Below are 23,547 nucleotides of genomic sequence, written 5' to 3' on the forward strand. Positions count from 1 at the left end.
AACGCCAAGATAAACTGTCGAAATGACTAAATTGCCCCATAGCACTTCCATCTGTAGCCATGAAATGCTTTGAAAGGTTGGTAATGGCTAGGGCTGTAGCGGTCACAAAATGTTGCCAGTCGGTGATTGTCAAATAACTGTCGGTCTCAAGGTAATTGACCGTTAATTAACAAACACATTTTGCATCTCCTGGCTTCCACACAAGCCACTAATGCTGACCTTTGGAACAACTACATTTTAAAAAGTCTAATAAATCCACCTTTACAATAAATCCATTCCTTATTTTAGACAGGTCTAAAGAAGCATGATATGAAGAAAATGTAGTCTATTTCAGAAGAACAGAATAGTATACTACTCGGAGTTGTCCTTATGTTAGGTCCTGATCTGGCTATGCCAAATGGCTGTGGGCTACACTAGTTCATTTAGCAGACAAGATTTGCTTAGAATTCTGTGGCATTATTTTATAGTATGAAGAAAACAATTGAACAAAGCTGAATAAAATAGAAAATATCCAAACGTTTTGAGGGAGTGCGCAAAGGCAAGTCAGAGGCAAGTCAAAGGCAAATCAGTTAAGAACAAATTCTTATTTTCAATGACGGCCTAGGAACAGTGGGTTAAATGCCTTGTTCAGGGGCAGAATGACAGATTTGTACCTTGTCAGCTTGGGGATTCGAACTTGCAACCTTTCGGTTACTGGTCCAATGCTCTAACCATTTGGCTACCCTGCCGCCCCAAAGTTAACAAAGAAATAGGTACTCCTAAATGTTTAATTTAGAGTTATTAATGTAACTTTAGATGTTCTACAAACGTTGGGCTATATGTTTTGATTTTTAATACATTGTAAGGCTGCATGATGCGACTCTAATGATGATTTGAAAAAAGTCGCTTGAAAGGCATGAGCTCTGCTTTGTTTTTTTGCGCAGGCTGTACACACTAAATCAAAAATCACTCATTCACAATTTGACAAACCCTTGATAACTCCCAGAATTTAACAGCAGCATCCCCTTTGTGTCACTAAGTTAAATAAAGGTTCAAAAAAAAAGAAAAAAAAGCAATACATAAAAAAATGGTGTGGCCGTAATGCACCCTAAAACAATCCATGCCTTTTGCGGCCAGTGCCGGCGTGCCCTTCTCCCGGAGTGCTGCACGCTCAATCACTGTGATCGGGTCTTCCTCACAGGCTACAAGTGAAGACAGACACATCGGAGATGCAACTGCACACGTTCTTATCCAATTCCGAGGTGCATATTGAAGATATTGGAAGAATTGTCCACATTTACTTTTCGTCAGCTAACAAGATGAGTAGGCCTAATGAACAGCAATAGCACTAGCCTATCAATCTACTATCACCCATAGTACAAAAGTCGACCTATTCTATTCTAGAAATATTCCAAACAGTCTGGGACAGTTATTGGATGCGATAGATTCCAAATTAATACAACCACAAGCATCCCAATTTATTTATTTTTTTAAATATTTTTTTTTACACACAATGTGGCTGACGCAACAGATCAGAACATTTAGCTTAAAATGTTGCTAAACTATTCAGATATTTCTTCACATTATAAGCACAGCAATGCAGCAATGCGCACATGGTAGTAGGCTATAAGCGCTAATGTTTCATTAGCGGAAAACACCTTTATGAAAAGTGACTGCAATTATGCATGTAATGCTTTTATTATAAAAAGGTGCACTTTTATGGTGAAAATTATCTTCCCCAAACTTGAAACTCACACGGTGCTTATGTTAGTCTCTACACCACTTGTAAAGTGGATTAATGTGCTCAATTTTAAGAAGTAATTTGGCCACTTTAGTTGTGATACAATCATTCATAAAACATGTAGGCATATGGGCTAGGCTACATGAGGTGGGCGACTATGATTGGAAAAAGTAGCAAATAAAAAGGCACTGTTTCTTATGATTGGCATCATTCACAAGTGATAGGCTAATATTGGTCACCCATCAGACTATTCTTGATTTAATCTTGCATTTACATATACTAAATAATATACAGTTGAAGTCGGAGGTTTACATACACTTAGGTTGGAGTAATAAAACCTTGTTTTTCAACCACTCCACAAATTTCTTGTTAACAAACTATAGTTTTGGCAAGTCAAGTCAACTTTGTGCACGACACAAGTAATTTTTCCAACAATTGTTTACAGACAGATTATTTCACTGTATCACAATTCCAGTGGGTAAGATGTTTACATACACTAAGTTGACTGTGCCTTCCAGAAAATGATGTCATGGCTTTAGAAGCTTCTGATAGGCTAATTGACATCATTTGAGGCAAAAAATGTACCTGTGGATGTATTTCAAGGCCTACCTTCAAACTCAGTGCCTCTTTGCTTGACATCATAGGAAAATCAAAAGAAATCAGCCAAGACCATAAAAAAAAATAGTAGACCTCCACAAGTCTGGTTCATCCTTGGGAGCAATTTCCAAATGCCTGAAGGTACCACGTTCATCTGTACAAACAATAGTACGGAAGTATAAACACCATGGGACCACGCAGCCGTCATACCGCTCAGGAAGGAGCTTGGTCGCAAATGGGTCTTCCAAATGGACAATGACCGCAAGCATACTTCCAAAGTTGTGGCAAAATGGCTTAAGGACAACAAAGTCAAGGTATTGGAGTGGCCATCACAAAGCCCTGACTTCAACCTGATAGAAAATTTGTGGGCAGAACTGAAAAAGCGCATGCGAGCAAGGAGCCCTACAAACCTGACTCAGTTACACCAGCTCTGTCAGGAGGAATGGGCCAAAATTCACCCAACTTATTGTGGGAAGCTTGTGGAAGGCTAGCCAAAACGTTTGACCCAAGTTAAACAATTTAAAAGGCAATGCTACCAAATATTAATTGAGTATGTAAACTTCTGACCCACTGGGAATGTGATGAAATAAATAAAAGCTGAAATAAATCAATCATACTCTCTATTATTATTCTGACATTTCACATTCTTAAAATAAAGTGGTGATCCCAACTGACCTAAGACAGGGAATGCTTACTCGGATTAAATGTCAGGAATTGTGAAAAACAGAGTTTAAATGTATCTGGCTAAGGTGTATGTAAACTTCCGACTTCAACTCTATGTGGGAACTCCTTCAAGACTGTTGGAAAAGCATTCCTCATGAAGCTGGTTGAGACAATGCCAAAAGTGTGCAAAGCTGTCAAGGCAAAGGGTGACTACTTTGAAAAATCTAAAATAAAAAATATTTTGATTTGTTTAACACTTTTTTGGTTACCACATGATTCCATATGTGTTTTGATGTCTTCACTATTATTCTACAATGTAGAAAATAGTAAAAATAAAGAAACACCCTTGAATAAGTATGCGTCTCCAAACTTTTGAATGGTACTGTAACTATTTGACTGGCACCGTGTGAATACTTACAGTACCAGTCAAAATACAGTACCAGTCAAAATTACAGCTGTGAGTCTAAGAGCTTTCCACACCTGGATTGTGCAACATTTGCCCATGATTATTTTCAAAATTCTTCAAGCTCTGTCAAATTGGTTGTTGATCATTGCTAGACAACCATTTTCCAGTCTTGCCATAGATTTTCAAATAGATTTAAGTCAAAACTGTAACTTGGCCACTCGGGAACTTACGGTCTTCTTGGTAAGCAACTTCAGTGTAGATTTGGCCTTGTGTTTTAGGTTATTGTCCTGTTGAAAGGTGAATTAATCTCCAGGTGTCTGGTGGAAAGCAGACAAACAAGTTTTCCTTAGGATTTTGCCTGTGCTTAGCTTTATTAAGTTCATTTTTTATCTTGAAAAACTCCCCAGTGGTTAACAATTACAAGCATACCCATAACATGATGCAGCCACCACTATGCTTGAAAATATGGAAAGTGCTACTCAGTAATGTGATGTATAGGATTTGCCCCTAACACTTTGTAGTCCGTATATAAAGTTACCTACTTTGCCACATTTTCTTTGCAAACAGGATGCATGTTTTAGAATATTTTTTGTCAGTACAGGCTTGCTTCTTTTCACTCTGTCATTTAGGATAGTATTGTGGAGTAACTACAATGTTGTTGATCCATTCTCAGTTTTCTCCTATCACAGCCATTAAACGCTAACTGTTTTAAAGTCACCATTGGGCCTCATGGTGAATTCCCTGAGTGGGTTATTCCTTCCGGCAAATGTGTTAGGAAGGACGCCTGTATCTTTGTAGTGACTGGGTATATTGATACACCATCCAAAGTGTAATTAATAACTTCACCATGCTCAAAATGATATTTAATGTCTGCTTTTTTTATCCATCTACCAATAGGTGCCCTTCTTTGCGAGGCATTGGAAAACCTTTCTGGTCTTTGTATTTGAATCTGTGTTTGAACTTTACTGCTCGACTGAGGGACCTTACAGATAATTGTATGCGTGGGGTACAGACTTGAGGTAGTCATAAAAAAAAATATTGCACAGAGAGTCCATGCAACAAAACAAAAATATAAACGTGTTGGTCCCATGTTTCATGAGCTGAAATAAAAGATCCTAGAAATGTTCCATATGCACAACAGAAATCTTATTTCTCTCAAATATTGGGCACACATTTGTTTACGTCCCTGTTATGTGAGCATTTCTCCTTTGCCAAGATAATCCACCCACCTGACAGCTGTGGCATATGAAGGTGATTTAAAAAAAATATGATTACACAGGTGCACCTTGTGCTGGGGACAAAAGGCCACTAAAATGTGCCGTTTTGTCACATAACACAATGCCACAGATGTCTCAAGTGTTGAGTGTGTGTGCAATTAGCATGCTGACTGCAAGAATGTCCACCAGAGCTGTTGCAAGAGAATTAAACGTTCATTTTTCTACCATAAGCCACCTCCAACATAGTTTTAGAGAATTTGGCAGTACATCCAACCGGCCTCACAACCACAGACCATGTGTAACCATGCCAGCCCAGGACCTCCACTTCCGGCTTCTTCACCTGCGGGGATCGTCTGAGATCAGCCACCCGGACAGCTGATGAAACTGAGGAGTATGTCTATCTCTAATAAATCCCTTTTTGGGTGAAAAAAATATTTCTGATTGGCTGGGCCTGGCGCCCAAGTGGCTGCGCCCCTGCCCAGTCAAGAGATATCCATAGATTAGAGCCTAATTATTTCAATTGACTGATTTCCTTATGTGAACTGTAACTCAGCAAAATCGTTGGAATTGTTGCACTTTGCGCTTATATATTTGTTCAGTATATTATGTGACTTGTTAAGCAGATTTTTACTCGTGAAATTATTTAGGCTTGCCATAAAAAAGGAGTTGAATACTTATTGACTCAAGATATTTCAGCTTTTCATTTTTTATTACATTACATAGTCCCTCCCACCCAATTTCATTGTTGGGGAAGAATGATTGTTTGGGTCTAGTCTCCAAATTAGGGACTTTTAAGCAATGGAATATTTCTATCCAAACTTTCGAGAAAGTTTGTATAGAAATATTCCATATATATACACTTTTTATTTAAACTTTTATTTAACTAGGCACGTCAGTTAAGAACAAAATCTTATTTACAATGACAGCCTACCCCGGCCAAACACTCCCCTAACCTGGACAACGCTGGGCCAATTGTGCACTGCCCCATGGGATACAGCCCAGGATCGAACCAGGGTCTGTAGTGACGCCTCTAGCACACTCGGGAGCCGCAAAAATACTTAGCAGATCTAGATGGGGATTCCTAAACACTTCTTGGGTAGCCTAGAACAGTCCAATGACTTCACTGGTTGAAATGGTTGAATATAAAATCAAACTAGAGAAAATTACTTAATGTGGGTATAAGCTAAAATTCTTTCTAACCTGACCACTTTGGCTGATAGTAAATTTACTCACGTTGGGGTGATGATTACTAGGGCCACATTCAGTAAGCAAACATTGTGGATTGTTGCAAATAGAATAGAATAGAGCTGACATGATTCTACATATCAGGCATGTTTGTTGTACGTGATATATCTCTATCTGAACGTTCTACAAAGTTGTGCCCAACCCAAATTGCGTTCAGCAATTCAGACAACATCCTCGCTGATTGGCTGGCTAATCCCACAGTGACCGACCATTGGCTTGAAGAAGGGCAACTCTAGGTTAGAGTTGTGAAATCGTTCCTTTGTGCGATGGACATACTGCTGAAACTCCCAAGTCTAGTCAAAATTAAAAAAGAGGATCTTGTGCAGGGCCCGGAGCTTTAAATGTGTCCTTATTTATATCCTCAGCTGTCTCCTTCATTGGAGAAAAAAAAAGACCATTGCATTCTTCGGCTGGAAATATCCTGCTCTAACCACAGATATGTTCAATCTGAATGGCTTTGGGGTGCTGGAGCACAGTAGGGCCTACACACCCACCTACTGTTTTAGACTTCAACACGGCGGGTAGACATTTTTCTTTCCTTTGTCAGAGGTGGCTACTGGCTGGCTGGGTGGGTTTGTTTGGAGTCTGTTTACCTATGTGACGGCCTGACCTCATTGGCTCCCGATATGGCCGATCTAGAATGTTCTAGTACAAAAAAAATCGAATCAAATTTGATTTGTCATATGCTTAGTAAACAATAGGTGTCGACTAACAGTGAAATGCTTACTTACGGGCCCTTCCCATAACGCAGAGAGAAAAAGATCTAGAAAAAGAATAACATGAGAAACTAGGGAAGGATAACCTGGACGATGACAGATAATGGCACCTTCAGACCTACAGGGTTAGGGTCAGGCTTGGGTTTAAGTCCTATTAGAAATCGTTGCAGATAGAAATATCACAAATAGAGCTGACATGATTCCTTATCCTCCATATCAAAGAGGCATGCCATCTCGATCTGAACTTCCTGAACATTCATTCAAATACTTCAGCTGGGCTTGATTGAGCTTGCCTGGCCCAATAAAACTAATAGAAGTCACAAAACTGCAAAACCCGGCCACCTGGCACTCCAGACAGGATAAAGAAAATACAAAGAGTATTAGAAATATTTCAAATGTATTTTAACCCAGGTCTGGTCAAATGGGAAGACCCTCTATTTGAAACGGTTGCTAATACACTAAAGAGGTGTAAAATGTCATTGTAAATCACACTAAACTATCGTTTCAAACAGTCCGGAGGTGAGTTAAGTCCCTTTAATAAAGACCACCCTCTTGTCAGTAGCGTTCAGGAACCCTGATTAAGCGCATGCAACTGCTGAGCATGCTGCTAAGAGTGTGAGTCTTCAAATACTAAAACAACCATCAGCGGTGGAGGAGGCCACGGCTCGACCTTCCTTTCCTCGTCTCCTTTCATGCACCACAACTGACGGTGAAAAGCCTGGGTAGCTTTTCAAACTTAACGACTTGCTCTTTGCAGGATAAGCCAGAATACTACTGTAATGCAAACAGGGTGTAAACAGGGCTTTATGAATTCAAATTGATCGATTAATTGGACTGCTTTCAGATCAGTGCTGATCCAGAAAGAAAGTCAACCAGGAGAAGACACGAGGAAAGGAAGCCATGTCAGACTTTTGGGACGTAACCTACAAAAAGCAGGAAATCGAAAAAGAAAGAGCCACTCACTGCTGCCGCCCGTGCCAACCATGTTGATACTCCCAGGCACCGACGAGGACGGGTAGAGCGCCAGGTGCCCGCCATTCTCACACCCTCCATGCCCCTGCTGCTGTTGGTGCCAACCACTGCCCAATCCCGAGTCCCTGGACCCCTGCCAGCCGTTGAGCCTATCATCCGAGCCGTAGCGCTGGTGGTGGTACAGCTGACCCAGGTGGCTCCCTGAGGAACTCCAACTGGACCCTGACAAGGAGTGTGTCGAGGGGGGCGTCTGATGGAGTGAGGCCGGGGCGGGGGGTGGCCGTTCCAACGAGTCGCCCCGGGCAGCGGCGCGCTCCTCCAGGTGGTTGAGCCAGAGGGCGAGGGCGGCGCGGTCGTCCAGCGAGGTGGCCGGGTGGATGAGGGCATAGGAGAGGAGTTGGCGTGACTCTTCGAGGTGGCGGCCGTGGTCGATGGTGTGCGCCAGGATGCGGGGGAGAAGGCGCATGTACTCGCCCTTGGCTTCGACGTTGCCCGGCTTGAGCAGGGGCAGGTGGGTGAGGACCAGGGAGATGACACGCTCCTTGGGCTCGCCCTGCCACTGGCTGATCACCACTGGGGGAGGAAGAGAGAGGAAGGGTTAGTACAGCAATCTACAGTACAACATAACCGTGGCTTATTCAGGATGGTGCAACACTTTGAATTTTGCAGATAGCAAATGTGTGTGGGACAATCCCTTATCCAGCAAGTCAGAACATCAATTCTGTTCCACACAATATCTTTCGGTGGAAATGTTCTGTAATTGCCTTTCGCACTGGGCTGAGTGAAGCCCGGGATAGACTCATAGTGTTTGTATTAGCTCGTTCTCTCGAAGGAGAGAGGCAAGGTGGGTTTGGCCTTCGGCTCGATAGAACTCCAGGCAAAGCCACTCTCTCTTCACATCCCAACAGATTCTCAACGTATCCCCAACATATTGTGGGAGCTGGAAGGAAAATAAGTCATTCAGTTATTCCAAAACAATTATGTTGTGGGAGCTCTTGCTTTTGCTTGTAGGAAATCCAGATGCCTTCCCCCCCACCCTTAAACAGGACTTGACAGGAACATAATCAACAACCTGTTTACAACCACACATGGCGGTGGGCAGACGGAGAACGCAAGGGGTGGATGGAGGAACGAGAGGCGATAACGGACAAGATCGATTAAGAGGTCACTTTTTATTTTCCTATTTTAGTTAAAATCGCCACGTTCAAATTCTTTAAAAAGTGCATCCCTCCTTCCTCTAAGTAATCACATTTTACAAATGAATGGACAGGTGAAAGCCACGTGGTATTTCCCTCGAGGTCACTTGTCCAATCATGCCTAAAATCAGTGATAACATCCAAGGAAGAATGGACAATAAAAGGATTATCTAGAAGTCGAGAGTGGGTGGGTAGTTAGTTGAGCCCTAGGCAGTGTGGTTGCTATACCTACCCTGTGGGGTCGTGGAGCCTATTGTTGTCTCAGCACTGCAGCCGTGAGAAGCATGCGTCGCAGAAACATTGCGTCATTCCTATCAGATTGGGACAGAGGCTATACATACTTCCGGGTCGAAGCTGTGGGGCTCAGGCCTGACCGCCACCGAGAATAGAGGAGACTGTATTGTAAGAGTAGAGGATACTGCAGTCAGCCCAGGGGTTAACTTCCTGTTTAGGGATCGGGATGTGTGCATGTTTGTGTGACGCTTTACGTCATTGGTCAAACATAACAGGCCGGGCAGATGTAGGCTACTCTAGTCATCTCTAATTCTGATACATGACGAGAGGGAATAAATAAATACTTAATAAATGCTAGAATAATACTACAGTACACAGTATTCTCCAGAGGTCACAGCTTTGTCACAGAAACAAAGGTCGTGTCCCAAATGGCACTCTATTCCCTATATAGTGTATTACTTTTGACGAGGGCCCATAGATCAAAATTAGAGCACTATATAGGGAGTAGGGTGCCATTTGGGACACGTCCTGAGTCCGGAGGCTTGTTTAGGAACGAGGCAAGGCAAACTCCTTGTTTAGAAAGCACAGAGATGTCACCTAATGGGGACCACAGGCGGGCGGCTCTGTGGCCTATGATTAAGTGTCCCCTTCGGTAGCTAGGGCTTTTTTGGGGGGGGGCACTGCCATTTTTAAAGTTCAGGCGCCCTGACGGCGAGAGAGAGGAGGTAGAAAGGGATAGAGAGAAGGAAGAAGACAGGGAGAGAGAGAGCAGAGAGCGACAGAGGGGAAAGAGGAGAAAGAGAGGCAGTGTAAGGAAAGGACAAAGAGGAAAGGAGAGAGTGTGCGAGAGAAAAAGAGAGCAACAAAATAGTGGGAAAGAGAGAGGACACCTTCCCAAAATCCTCTAGAGGAGATGTGATCGTTTCAATCAGCAGGCATGTACGCTACAACCATGCCCAGGGATGAAACACTCAAACCTGAGTCTACACTGCTTGCTTCAGGACCAAGTAAAGATGAAATTGGGATTTTATCTCTGGAAGAAGGAGCACCAGCATGTATTCGAGACCATCTACAGTATCTGCAGGTGTCAAAAAAAGGGCAGGGGGCACCCTAGTGGTTAGAGTGTTGGACGACTAACCGAGAGGTTGCTGGATCGAATCCCCGAGCTGCCATGGTAAAAATCTGTTGTTCTGCCCCTGAACAAGGCAGTTAACCCACTGTTCCCCGGTAGGCCGCCACTGTAAATAATAATTTGTTATTAACTGACTTGTCTAGTGAAATAAAGGTTACATTTAAAAAAAAAAAGATATAAATAACCAGGGAATGAGAAGATGTAGGTGTATTTTCCCATATAGTGGTGCCCCAGTGTTGTACCTACTGCCTATGGCTCTGCTGGGCTAAAGGCCCAGTTGATCTGGTAATCAAGTCCTCACGACCCCCAGTAACGCCCCTCACTTGAGTGAGTGCGCACTTGACTTGGCCTGAGCTCCTCCTCCTCTCCCTTTATTGCTTTTACTATCCACCGACTCTCCAATCCACCGGCTGCCCTACGGTCGCTCTCAGTCCACTGTGCTCCTCCACTCCCTCTCTTTTCACCCTTCTTTACTTGGCCTTCCTTTCCCTCCACCTTCCCTTTCTCCTCCACTCTCTCTCTCTAAGGGGTTAGTTGTGCATGGGAGCAGCAGGCAGCTAATACAATAGCCTACTCATCTCTGGGATTCTCACTTCCTCCCTCCTCTCCCCCTTCACTTCCTCCCTGTATTCACATATAGATGACATCCAAAAACAGCTTGAGACCACAAGTCTTCCTCCCTCTAAGTGTCAGTTTGATTAATCTATTCCTTGCCTGTCCGGGAAGAAGAGCAACATTGATCACACTTTATTGAAATGGGATTATGTTACGTGCATTTTAAAAAAACGGGTATCCATTCATCTTGTGCTGTGTGACACACACACAATCAACAATGTAGAATACAAAAGTCTCTCTCACACTCACTCACTCTCTCAAACACAGGACAGGTGAAAAACAACATGGAAACCACCCTCTGGGAATCTGCCTCTGGGAATCTGCCTACACTTCATCATTACAGTTACAGTACAAAAAGGTAAGAAGACGAGACTAATACCACTAGAGATGCACCCCCGGGGGTTGGAAAGAACAAGAGTCAACAACAGCTGGACGAGTCTCAGTGGATGAGAACGCTTCCTTTACAAAAGAGAGGGAAACAAGGAGAAAGAGAAACCTGCCCAGACATTGCCTGTCAAGCGGTCAGTTTACAGCGTTCAGAGGTCAACGTGTGGTCACTAGGCTAGGGAAACAGGCCACTCGTGAACCCAGAGGAATGCAACAAGGAGAGTTCTGAAGTCTGTGGCAGACTTCTCCTCCGCTTTCCTCCTCCCTCTATCCCCACCCTCGCTGACCCCTCGGGGTAGCGTTAACCTCATCCAACTCCAGCAGAAAAAAGGGAGAGAGAAGAAAAAATGAAAATAAAAAGCAGAGCAGACACTGTTGAGGGGATGTAGAAGTAGAAAGGAAACTGTGAGATGCCGCTCCTTACCTCCCCTCACTGGGCCCGAGTAATCGCTCCCTCAGTCTCCCATTCCTACTCATTTTTGTCTCTCCCGCTGAAAGATGTCAGTCTGAGTTCCTCACTCTCTAATAGCTCCCTCTGTCCTCCCCAACCTAACTCTGAGGGTGTGGCGACTGGCCTTAACAGAGGGAGAGGTCATTTCTGGGAATGTGTGGATCACATTCACAGTATCTCCCAGCCCCCCGTCCACTCAGTCGGACTTGGGCCTGTTCTCTCAACTAGACAATGCTTTGTTGCCTGGTGAACTCTACGTGGCACCCCGGGCCCAGCAAACAAAACACTTTTCCCCGCTGTCGCAGAGGGTGTGGCTTTCTAAAATTCCTTCATTGGGACATATTTGGTTTCTTTCTCTTCAGAAAGAAACCACATTTTCTCCCCAAAATATGATAAAAGAAATGTAATACAAAAAAATGATGCTAAATGAATATAGGGGAAACACTTGGAACAGGGTGTCATTTGGACCAGCAGCCATGGCACACATCAAAAAGGGTGCGTCCTTCGCTCAGTGTATAAATACAGCCGTGTTTTTCCACTTGGGCCACTTTGCAGAGGCATGTGGTTCTCGCACTTCCTGGGCTCAGCCCAACTGTCTCCCTGCAAGTCTGGTGCCACAAACCCCACGGATGACACAGAAGAGACAGTTACCAACCATAGAAATAGAAATCAGGGTTAAAAAGGTTCCAAGCTCTTTCTTTGGAATAGATTCCTATGATACCAAGCCCTCATACAGGTCACCACAGGAAGGAAAAGGTTCGTCCTCACCACCAACACCACCGCAGATCATTTTACTTGCCGGCAGAGTAGAAATGACAAAGAGACAGACAACTCGAAATAAAATAGACTCTTCAAACCCACTCCAAAATAAAATGGATGCCTATAGATAGGGAGGTCTCTGCTTTAAATAGGATTACAAAAACGAACTCGGGAGTTTTCAAATGGTCGTCATGGCAGTGGTAAGCAAGGTTGTAGGCTAGGCTACGTCACAATTCAACAAAAAAACATCCCGCACTGTATGTCAGAGCCTGACCTGGCTTCACCATCAGATGGTCCAACTTCGCTCAAGCTGCCTGAGCTGTGGCAAATGACACATCTTACAGTGGTTGGCTGTCCTTCATAGACAAGCCACAGCTTTGGTTTCTGAACTCACACAGAGACAGGGAGAGGTATAACATCGAGAGAGAGAGAGAGGTGGTCACTGGGTCCATGCCAAACCCATTACATAGCCAACTAACTGTTCACAGGAAGTGTCTCTTTTGAATCAAATCAAACTTTGAGACATCAAATGACAGAGGGTTGGATTGTAAATCGAGCAGCGCAGGAAGCATAACTTCTGTACAGATACAAGACAGACAACCACTTCTTAATCTATTGTCCATCCAGGTGTAGGAATTATGTCGAGTCACTGTGGAAAATGAGTTACACAAGTGATTTTTATAATTGCCTGAGATGACACACACACAGGGAGAGACTGTCAGACACATGATTCCCCTTGTTCTAAAAATAGGCCCGGTCAACATCACACACAGTCCCAACAACGCCGGGCGGGAGAGAGATAACACCCTATTTATACGAGACCAGAAGAGCACATCGACCGAAAAACAGCCAGCCAGCCACCACACATTGCGTGTACACCGAACACGCCACACGGGCCACAAAAAATGCCATTATTAGCCCGCCACTCTCCCCCCCCCCCCCCCCACCACAATGCTTTGGGCCACCATCCACCCAGCGCTGCCTGTTTTCCATCTGAAGTTAACCTCATGGCAGAGTTTAGAGCCAGGTTTATGGGGCCTACAGGCCTGTTTTCATCCTGTCAGCAAAACAAACAGGTCCCGCTGTTGAGTCAATAGGGGGCGACTCGTTCCGTTCAACACAGCGTATTGCTGTAACATTTGCCTTCACAACGTGAGGTTTACCCTTTAGCCGCAGTTACACTACACGGCCAAAAGCATATGGACAAACCTTCATATTAACGGATTCTGCTTTTTCAGCCACACCCGTTGCTGACAGGTGTATACAAATCGAGCACACAGCCATGCAATCTCCATAGACAAACATTGGTAGCAGAATGGCCCGTACCGAAGAGCGCAGTGACTTTCAACGTGGCACTGTCATAGGATGCCACTTTTCCAACAAGTCGGTTTTGTCAAATTCTTGCCCTGCTAGAGCTGCCCTGGTCAACTGTAAGTGCTGTTATTGTGAAGTGGAAACGTCTAGGACTAACAACAGCTCAACCGCGAAGTGGTAGGCCACACCAGCACTCGGCGGCCCCGTTCTGTGAGCTTAAGCGTGTAAAAATCGCCTGTCCTCGGTTGCAACACTCACTACAGAGTTCAAAACTGCCTCTGGAAGCAACATCGGGAAATAACTTTTCGTCTGGAGCTTCATGAAATTAGTTTCCATGGCCGAGCAGCCGCACACAAGCCTAAGACCACCATGCGCAATGCCAAGTGTCGGCTGGAGTGGTGTAAAGCTCACCACCATTGGACTCTGGAGCAGCTATCTGGAGCGATGAATCATGCTTCACCATCTGGGTTTGGCGGATGCCAGGAGAACGCAACCTGCCCCAATGCATAGTGCCAACTGTAAAGTTTAGTGGAGGAGGAATAATGGTCTGGGGCTGTTTTTCATAGTTCGGGCTAGGCCCTTTAGTTCCAATGATGGGAAATCTTAATGCTACAACATACAATGACATTGTAAATGATTCTGTGCTTCCAGCTTTATGGCAATAGTTTGCGGAAAGCCCTTTCCTGTTTCTGCATGACAATGCCCCCGTGCACAAAGCGAGGTCCATACAAAAATGGTTTGTCGAGATCGGTGTGGAAGAACTTGACTGGCTTGCAGAGCCCTGACCTCTATTCCATCTAACAACTTTGGAACGCCGACTGCGAGCCAGGCCTAATCGCCCAACATCAGTGGCCGACCTCACTAATGCGCGTGGCTGAATGGAAGCAAGTCATAGCAGCAATGTTCCAACATCTACTGGAAAGCCTTCCCAGAAGAGTGGAGGCTGTTATAGCAGCAAAACGGGAGACCAACTCCATATTAATGCCCATGATTTTGGAATGAGATGTTTGACAAGCGGTTGTCCACATACTCTTGTCATGTAGTGTAGCTCTCTCAGAAAAGCTTGCTCAAAAGAGCAACAGGAGGAGTTTGGAAGTTTAATCGAGCCAACGGACTGAGAGAAAGGGGGGAAAAGCAATGAAAAGCGTCCCAGAAAGAAAAATAGTCATAATAATTTGGTGGGTGCTTATATATTTTTCTATTTCACTAAATGTTTATTTTTTTTGTATATGCCTGAGACACCCTCGCAGAGTGGGGTCACGGCCAAAGGGGTTGGTCTGTACTTTTACCCACACAGAGAGAGAAAAAAAACAATACTGAATTGGGCCATGGCAAGAGACCCACTGTGCGCGCCTACACCCACACCCACTCACACGACCAACAACTCAACAGGATTTTCCAGGAGTGGAAAAGTAACGGGACGAAGGAGGGCAAAACTTACAAAATGTCAACTTTGGAAAAGGCATTTCAGAATGAGACGAAAGACCAAGAAGGGGGGTTGGAAGCCTTTCCAGAAAAGAAGAAGGAAAGAAAGACGAGAGGGGGGAATGAAAGAAAAAAAAAAAAGGGAAAAAGGTTTCCCACCCATATCCCTCCCTTCCCGAATGGACTCTCCAGCTCAGCAGTGAGGAATGCGCTGGCATACCACAGGTCCTAGCTGAAGAATGCAGTTTCCGCGCGGGGCCAGAGCTGATGCTACATCCCCAAACCGGCGCTGGTTAGACAGAGTTTCTCTTTGAACCCCCCCCCCTACACATACACTTGCTCCAGCCCTCTGTATCCCCAGCCCCTACCATAACAAACAACCAAACAACTTCTAATATGTTCCACAGAATGGAGAGGGAGAGAAAGAAGAAAAGTGGGGGAGAGACAGAGAAGTGGGGGACAGAGAGAGTAGGCTAAGGGGGACGGGAAAAAATGGAGGTACTACCCGTGTCCCAATACAAATAGAAGGCTTCCTCTCATTCTCCACCATTGACACATCTAACTTTCACCAGAAAGTTTGTTCCATATCAGTGGTTGTTGGGAGGAAAAGGGACAAGGGAGGGAAACTAACATGCACCAGAATGTACGGACAAAGCCAATGTACAGTACCAGTCAAAAGTTCGGACACACCTACTCATTCAAGGGTTTTTCTTTATTTATTTATTTTTACAATTTTCTACATTGTAGAATAATAGTGAAGACATCAAAATGATGAAATAACAGATATGGAATCATGTAGTAAGCTATGGCTGTTCCTCAAAGTCCCTCCTCCGTATGGTTATTCAGTTCAGCTGTCATCCGGATAGTTCAGCCCCGGATAGTTCAGTTCGAGAAAGACAGAGAGAGATAGAGACAGAGAGAGATAGAGACAGAGAGGAGAGAGAGAGAGAGGAGAGAGAGAGAGACAGAGAGAGAGAGACAGAGAGGAGAGAGAGGAGACACCAGTGCAAATGGACTGGGCTTACTCCGTTTCTAAGTATAGCAGCAGGCAGGGCTGGCTTCCCGAAAGTATACTGAGCTGACACGCTAACTTGGGGTGAGGTTTCTCCTAAGAAAGACCAGGGCTGAGGGAGGGAGGCAGGGAGAGACAGTGTGTGGGTGTGTGTGTAGGAGTGAGCTCATCGTAGGCCTCCCGCCTGGCCCACCCTCTCCACAAGCGGTGGAGGTACGCTGCAGGGCTGGGTCGACAGGCAGACAGGCACCCACAGGCCCAAAACCCAGAGACTTGCATCGCCTCAGATCCGGGTGAAAGGGGAGGTAGGAGAATGTGTGTGTGAGTGAGAGTGAGTGAGTGTGAGAGAGAGAGAAGAGACGTGAAGAGGGCAAAAAAAAGAGGTTAAAAAGGGCTGGAGAGAGAAGAGAACGCAGGAGGGACGGAAAGAAAGTGAACAACAAAATAAAATAAAAAAGTGAGCGAAAGAAAGAGGAAGAGAAAGAGTAAAACAGAGAGAGAAAAGACTTAAAGTCCTGGCCTGCAGCACTTCTAAAGAGCCAGCCAGCTAGGCAGGAAGAACTGTACTTTAGTGACCAGGATCCCTGCTAGGCTAATCTGAAGGCTTCAGCCCTTGACTGACCCACTGACACAGAGGTAATGAGCAGACAGACAGGGCCCTGTCTAGAGCTCACACAGAGGAGAGGGAAGGAAAAAGAGGGGGCGAGAGGGAGGAGAGTGAGACCATGTGTGAAAGAGGAAGACATTGTGAGACAGGATAGGAAGAGAATTGTTTGTACCATTTTATAGTAAGAACAATACAATTTAACATAGCTGAATAAAATAAAGGATATTACTCCCCAAACGATTTCCCGAGGGAGTGCGCATTCTGTGTTGAGCGGCTAACAAAAGAAACAGGTCCTCCTTTATGCTTAATTTAGAGTTATTTATGCAATTTTAGTTATGTTTTGATTTCTAGTACATTCTAAGGCTGCATGATGCGACTCTAATGATGATTTGAAAAAAGTCCCACGGAAAAGGCACGCGTTTTGCTGCGCAAGCTTCATCAGCCTCGCAAGCTTCATCAGCCTCGCAAGCTTCATCAGCCTCGCAAGCTTCATCAGCCTCGCACTCACAATTTGACAAGCACTTGATAATATTCTCACCCATTCTCAACTTAATCTGTTTTTTTTTACATAAAGCCTACTAATATACTGTATGTGTACTGAATTTGTATGTATTTAGAATGTCCCACAACAAAACCAAAACAACGTAATCCGTAGCCTGTACTGGAATAGCATATGGAGGTTAGGCCTACCTGCAGTTACGTTTTTAATATGCCAGATAGGCTACACCATTTGTAAATTTGAATACGTCCGTAAGCACTCCAGCCAACTGGTCTGCGCATGCTGTGAGGACGAGTCCAGGGATGCCGTCTGGGCAGGCAGCCCTGCGAGGGTTAACACACTTAAATGTCTTACTCACGTCGGCCACGGAGAACGAGAGTGGGCCGCGTCGGTGGCACTGTGTTATCCTCAAAGCGGGTGAAGAAGGTGTTTAGCTTGTCCGGAAGCAAGACGTTGGTGTCCACAACGTGGCTGGTTTTCCCTTTGTAATCCGTGATTGTCTGTAGACCCTGCCACATACGTCTAGTGTCGGAGCTGTTGAATTGAGTCTCCACTTTGTACTGACGTTTTGCCTGTTTAATTGCCTTACGGAGGGCATAACTACACTGTTTGTATTCAACCATATTCCCAGTCACCTTGCCATGGTTAAATGCAGTGGTTCACATTTTCAGTTTTGCTTGAATGCTGCCATCAATCCACAGTTGCTGGTTTGGTTAGGTTTTAATTAGAGGTCGACCGATTAATCGGAATGGCCGATTAATTAGGGCCGATTTCAAGTTTTCATAACAATCGGAAATCGGTATTTTTTTTACACCTTTATTTAACTAGGCAAGTCAGTTAAGAACACATTCTTATTTTCAATGACGGCCTAGGAACGGTGGGTTAACTGCCTTGTTCAGGGGCAGAACGACAGATTTTTACCTTGTCAGCTCAGGGATTCAATCTTGCAACCTCACCCAACGCTCTAACCACCTGATTACATTGCACTCCACGAGGAGCCTGCCTGTTACGTGAATGCAGTAAGAAGCCAAGGTAAGTTGCTAGCTAGCATTAAACTTATCTTATAAAAAACAAATAAATCAATCATAATCACTAGTTAACTATACATGGTTGATGATATGACTAGTTTATCTAGCGTGTCCTGCGTTGCATATAATCAATGCGGTGGCATTCGCGAAAAAGGACTGTCGTTGCTCCAACGTGTACCCAGCCATAAACATCAACGCCTTTCTTAAAATCAATACACAAGTATATATTTTTAAACCTGCATATTTAGTTAATATTGCCTGCTAACATTAATTTATTTTAACGAGGAAAAACGGTGTCACTTCTCTTGCAACAGAGTCAGGGTATATGCAGCAATTTGGGCCACCTAGCTCATTGCAAACTGTGTGAAGACTATTTCTTCCTAACAAAGACAAACCAACTTCGGCAAACGGGGGATGATTTAACAAAAGCGCATTTGCGAAAAAAGCACAATCGTTGCACGACTGTACCTAACCATAAACATCAATGCCTTTCTTAAAATCAAAACACAGAAGTATATATTTTTAAACCTGCATATTTAGCTAAAAGAAATCCAGATTAGCAGGCAATATTAACCAGGTGAAATTGTGTCACTTCTCTTGCGTTCATTGCACGCAGAGTCAGGGTATATGCAACAGTTTGGGCCGCCTAATTCGCCAGAATTTTACGTAATTATGACATAACATTGAAGGTTGTGTAATGTAACAGGAATATTTAGACTGATGGATGCCACCCATTAGATAAAATATGGAACGGTTCCGTATTTCACTGAAAGAATGTTTTATTTTCGAGATGATAGTTTCCGGATTCAACCATATTAATGACCTAAGGCTCGTATTTCTGTGTGTTATGTTATAATTAAGTCTGATTTGATAGAGCAGTCTGACTGAGCGATGGTAGGCACCAGCAGGCTCGTAAGCATTCATTCAAACAGCAATTTTGTGCGTTTTGCAAGCATCTCTTCGCAATGCTTCAAGCATTGCGCTGTTTATGCCTTCAAGCCTATCAACTCCCGAGATTAGGCTGGTGTAACCGATGTGAAATGGCTAGCTAGTTAGCAAGGTGGGCGCTAATAGCGTTTCAAACGTCACTTGCTCTGAGACTTGGAGTAGTTCCCCTTGCTCTGCATGGGTAACGCTGCTTCGAGGGTGGCTGTTGTCGACGTGTTCCTGGTTTGAGCCCAGGTAGGAGCGAGGAGAGGGAAGGAAGCTATACTGTTACACTGGCTATACTAAAGTGCCTATAAAAACATCCAATAGTCAAAGGTATATGAAATACAAATCGTAGAGAGAAATAATCCTATAATTCCTATAATAACTACAACCTAAAACTTCTTACCTGGGAATATTGAAGACTCATGTTAAAAGGAACCATAAGCTTTCATATGTTCTCATGTTCTGAGCAAGGAACTTAAACGTTAGCTTTTTTACATGGCACATATTGCACTTTTACTTTCTTCTCCAACACTTTGTTTTTGCATTATTTAAACCAAATTGAACATGTTTCATTATTTATTTGAGGCTAAATTGATTTTATTGATGTATTATATTAAGTTAAAATAAGTGTTCATTCAGTATTGTTGTAATTGTCATTATTATCAATACATTTACTTTTTTTAAATATTATTATTTATTTTGTAAATTATATATATTTTTTCCTTTTTTTAAATTTTTTTTTTTTTATTTATTTTTTTTTATTTTTTTAAATCGGCCGATTAATCGGTATCGGCTTTTTTTGGTCCTCCAATAATCGGTATCGGTGTTGAAAAATCATAATCGGTCGACCTCTAGTTTTAATAGTCACAGTGGGAACATCGCCTATACACTTCCTGATGAACTCAGTCACCGTGTCCACGTATAAGTCAATGTTCTTCTCAGAGGCTACCCGGGAACATATCGCTGTCCGCGTGATCAAAACAATCTTGAAGCATGGATTCTGATTGGTCAGAACAGTGTTGATTAGACCTTAGCACGGGTACTTCCTGTTTCAATTTCTGCCTATAGGAAGGGAGTAAAAATGAGTTGTGATCTGATTTGCTGAAGGGAGATCGGGGGAGGGCCTTGTAGGAATCCCGGAAGGGGGAGTAGTAGTGATCGAGCATTTTGGCAGCGCAAGTACTACAGTCAATGTGTTGATGGAACTTTCATCAAATTTGCTTTCATAAAATCCCCAGCTACAATAAATGCGGCCTCAAGATGTGGTTTCCAGTTTGCACAAAGTTCAGTGTAGCTCGAGGACCGTCGTGGTAACGGCTTCAGGGGGAATATACACGGCTGTGACTTTAACTAAAACAGAATTATCTTGGGAGGTAATACGGTCGGCATTTGATTGTGAGATATTCTAGGTTGGGTAAACAAAAGGAGTGGAGTTTCTGTACATTATCACAATCACACCATGAGTAGTTAATCATGAAACATACACCACCACCTTTATTCCTCCCGGTTTATTCCTCCCCGTTCTTTATTCCTGTCTGCGTGATTTACTGAGAACCCCGCTGGCTGTATGGACGGGGACAGTATATCCGAAGAGCCATAACTCCGTGAAAGAGTATGTTACAGTCCCTGATGTCACTCGAAGGAGATCTTCGCCCTGAGCTTGTCTACTTTACTATTCAGAGACTGAACATTAGCGAGTCGTATTCCTGGTTGTAATGCTGGTTAGTTACCGCCGCTCTGATATTCAAAAGTTCTTCCCGGTTGTATGTAACAACACAAAAACTGTTCTGGGCGAATAATGTAAGAAATAACATACAAAAAACAAAATACTGCAAAGCAGCTTAGGCGCTAGAAGCAGAGCTGCCATGTCTGTAGGCGCTATCTTGCTTTAAGCTTTCACCATCTGGCAGTCCGACAGACAAATCTATCTTCCCCAATGTGTGTCCATGTGTCCTAACCTATACAGCAGGCAGACAAGTTTGCTATTTGATCTATCATAGTAGCAGGCTAACAAGAGGCAGCAGCAAACAGCATAGCTAGCTATGCTACATCGTCCAGCAGAAGGTGAAGAAAAAAAAAGAAAACTAATTGCATGGAAAACTTACTTTCTCTCCTGTGTTGATGTTTTTGACCTACAACACTTTGTTTCTTTAGCGACAATCTTTCATGTCTGGATTTTGCACACTGACCTTCTCGACCCCGTTCTTTGTGCACCGTTACGTGACATCAGTGTCAACACGTGGGCACGTTTGAGGTCGTTGTTATTTAGAGCGTAGATGGGTAGATCGTGGCATGATGCCTTAATTCCTGGGATAAATATATAATTGGGACGCTATCAGAAACTTTAACATTTGTAACAAGCATGGTAACAGGCATTCGTTGTTACACCCCTGTAATTACAGTTTAACTATGAATTATAACTACAACACTTGTTCCAGTGTAACTACATAGGTAACTACACTGTAATAAGGCCACCTTAAAATGAAGTGTTACCAGGAATAAGTCAACTTAACTCCTATCTGAAATGTGTGTTTCCCTCCTTGAAGTTTCATTTATGTTTATGACCTCTAATCCGGTTCCGAGCATTGGAAATAGTAGAGTAGCCGCGCAGGAGCTAACTATCTATTGAGCTCAGCTGGAAGGACAACAAAATGGGAAACACCTTCTTCTGTCACAAGCCCCAGATCCAGCAGGCCAGCGTCTTCTGTCTGTGTGTGCGTTTGTGGTCACCTATTGTTGAGCCAGTGACGATGAGCTACACGCTTTCAGGACGCTCTACTTCCTCTTCCACGAGGAAGAGGAAACGCATCACTGCTACCTAAAAGTAGTATCCCTGTACATAAAAGTGTGCTATATTCCTTTCACGTTTCTGACGAGTGCTTTTCCAGAGAGTGACAATGCACATGACGATATGCACATGTCACTAACGAGACTTGTATAGGTGTATTAAAAATAATTTCATTGATAGCAAACCAACCTGCTTTCATCAGACAGACATTGTATGTATCAAGTATTGTAGCAATAAAGCACAAAGTAACTATTCCCTTCCTAATGACATCAAGTCAATTTCTAGAAGTAATTGAGTCACTCATTGATATCCTTACCATCTCAACGGAAACCCAAGTCAACACATACCCTCCTCTGCTCTCCCGTCACCCCTAGCAATGAGGAGGAGGCGGGTCTACAACTGAGCAGTATTACCCAGGCAAGTCTGGAAGGTGGCTGTAAAAGCAATGAGAACAGAGGGAGCCGGCTGCACTCAAGTGACTGCAATTCCAGTCTACCTGTTGGAAACGGCTGCTGTGGCTGTAGTGGACTATTTTGTTGTGTGGCTCAGAATGTCACAGTCCTAGCTATGCCCGGAATGCGAGCCTCAAGTCCAGCCCAATTGGAGCGGCCCCAGAGCTCTATTTAAGGAAATGGCTGGGGCCCATTCCGCCCCTACTCTCGACCCAGACTCATTTGGAGAGGAATGATCATTATTTTCCTCTCTGGAAGAAAGCTTGATTTCCGTACCTGCTGAGAACGGAGAGGGAAAAAAAAAAAAAAGACAAAGTAGTTGGATACTTCCGCATAGGTTAGATAACCATGCAGGTCAAGAGCGCACACGCATACGTTCTTTTCCCACAGATGTGCCCTCTCAAGGGCTGGCTAATGTGGCACTACCAGGATGGGTCAACCAGGAGCAAAAAGAAATAAGACCCCCAAAATGACCCAGGCAAGACGTCAGTTGAATGGCAAGGCTTTATGACGCACAGCAATGTACTGTATAGTGTAGTAGTATAATACTAGAATAATAGTGGAAACGCCACTTCAGAGCACACCACTACACAGTGCAGTGGGCTCAAACAGAGGTGAACCTGTGGAATGTCTATATAAAAACTCAGCTAAAAAGAAAAGAAGCAAACTTGTGTAAATATTTGTATGAACATAAGATTCAAAAACTGAGACATAAACTGAACAAGTTCCACAGACATGTGACTAACATAAATTGAATAATGTGTCCCTGAACAAACGGGGGGTCAAAATCAAAAGGAACAGTCAGTATATGGTGTGGCCACCAGCTGCATTAAGTACTGCAGTGCATCTCCTCCTCATGGACTGCACCAGATTTGCCAGTTCTTGCTGTGAGATGTTACCCCACTCTTCCACCAAGGCACCTGCAAGTTCCCGGACATTTCTGGGGAGAATGGCCCTAGCCCTCACCCTCCGATCCAACAGGTCCCAGACGTGATCCGGGCTCTTCGCTGGCCACGGCAGAACACTGACATTTCTGTCTTGCAGGAAATCACGCACAGAACGAGCAGTATCGTTGGTGGCATTGTCATGCTGGAGGGTCATGTCAGGATGAGCCTGCAGGAAGGGTACCACATGAGGGAGGATGTCTTCCCTGTAACGCACAGCGTTGAGATTGCCTAC

The 23,547-nt window shown here is 43.9% G+C and overlaps 1 protein-coding gene across 1 annotated transcript in view; it reads right to left on the reverse strand.

Moving 5' to 3' along the window:
* Window positions 1-23,547, reverse strand: part of LOC120023707 (protein Smaug homolog 1-like) — a 90,496-nt gene that overhangs the window by 45,669 nt on the left and 21,280 nt on the right. Inside the window, exons 3-4 of the mRNA XM_038967773.1 lie at window positions 7,528-8,109; window positions 7,309-7,311 (exon numbers count right to left, since the gene is read on the reverse strand). Coding sequence (XP_038823701.1) covers window positions 7,309-7,311; window positions 7,528-8,109 — 585 coding nt within the window. The remainder of the gene's footprint in view (window positions 1-7,308; window positions 7,312-7,527; window positions 8,110-23,547) is intronic.

Source organism: Salvelinus namaycush, chromosome 28, assembly GCF_016432855.1.
Source record: "Salvelinus namaycush isolate Seneca chromosome 28, SaNama_1.0, whole genome shotgun sequence".
Classification (NCBI taxonomy): Eukaryota; Metazoa; Chordata; class Actinopteri; order Salmoniformes; family Salmonidae; genus Salvelinus; species Salvelinus namaycush.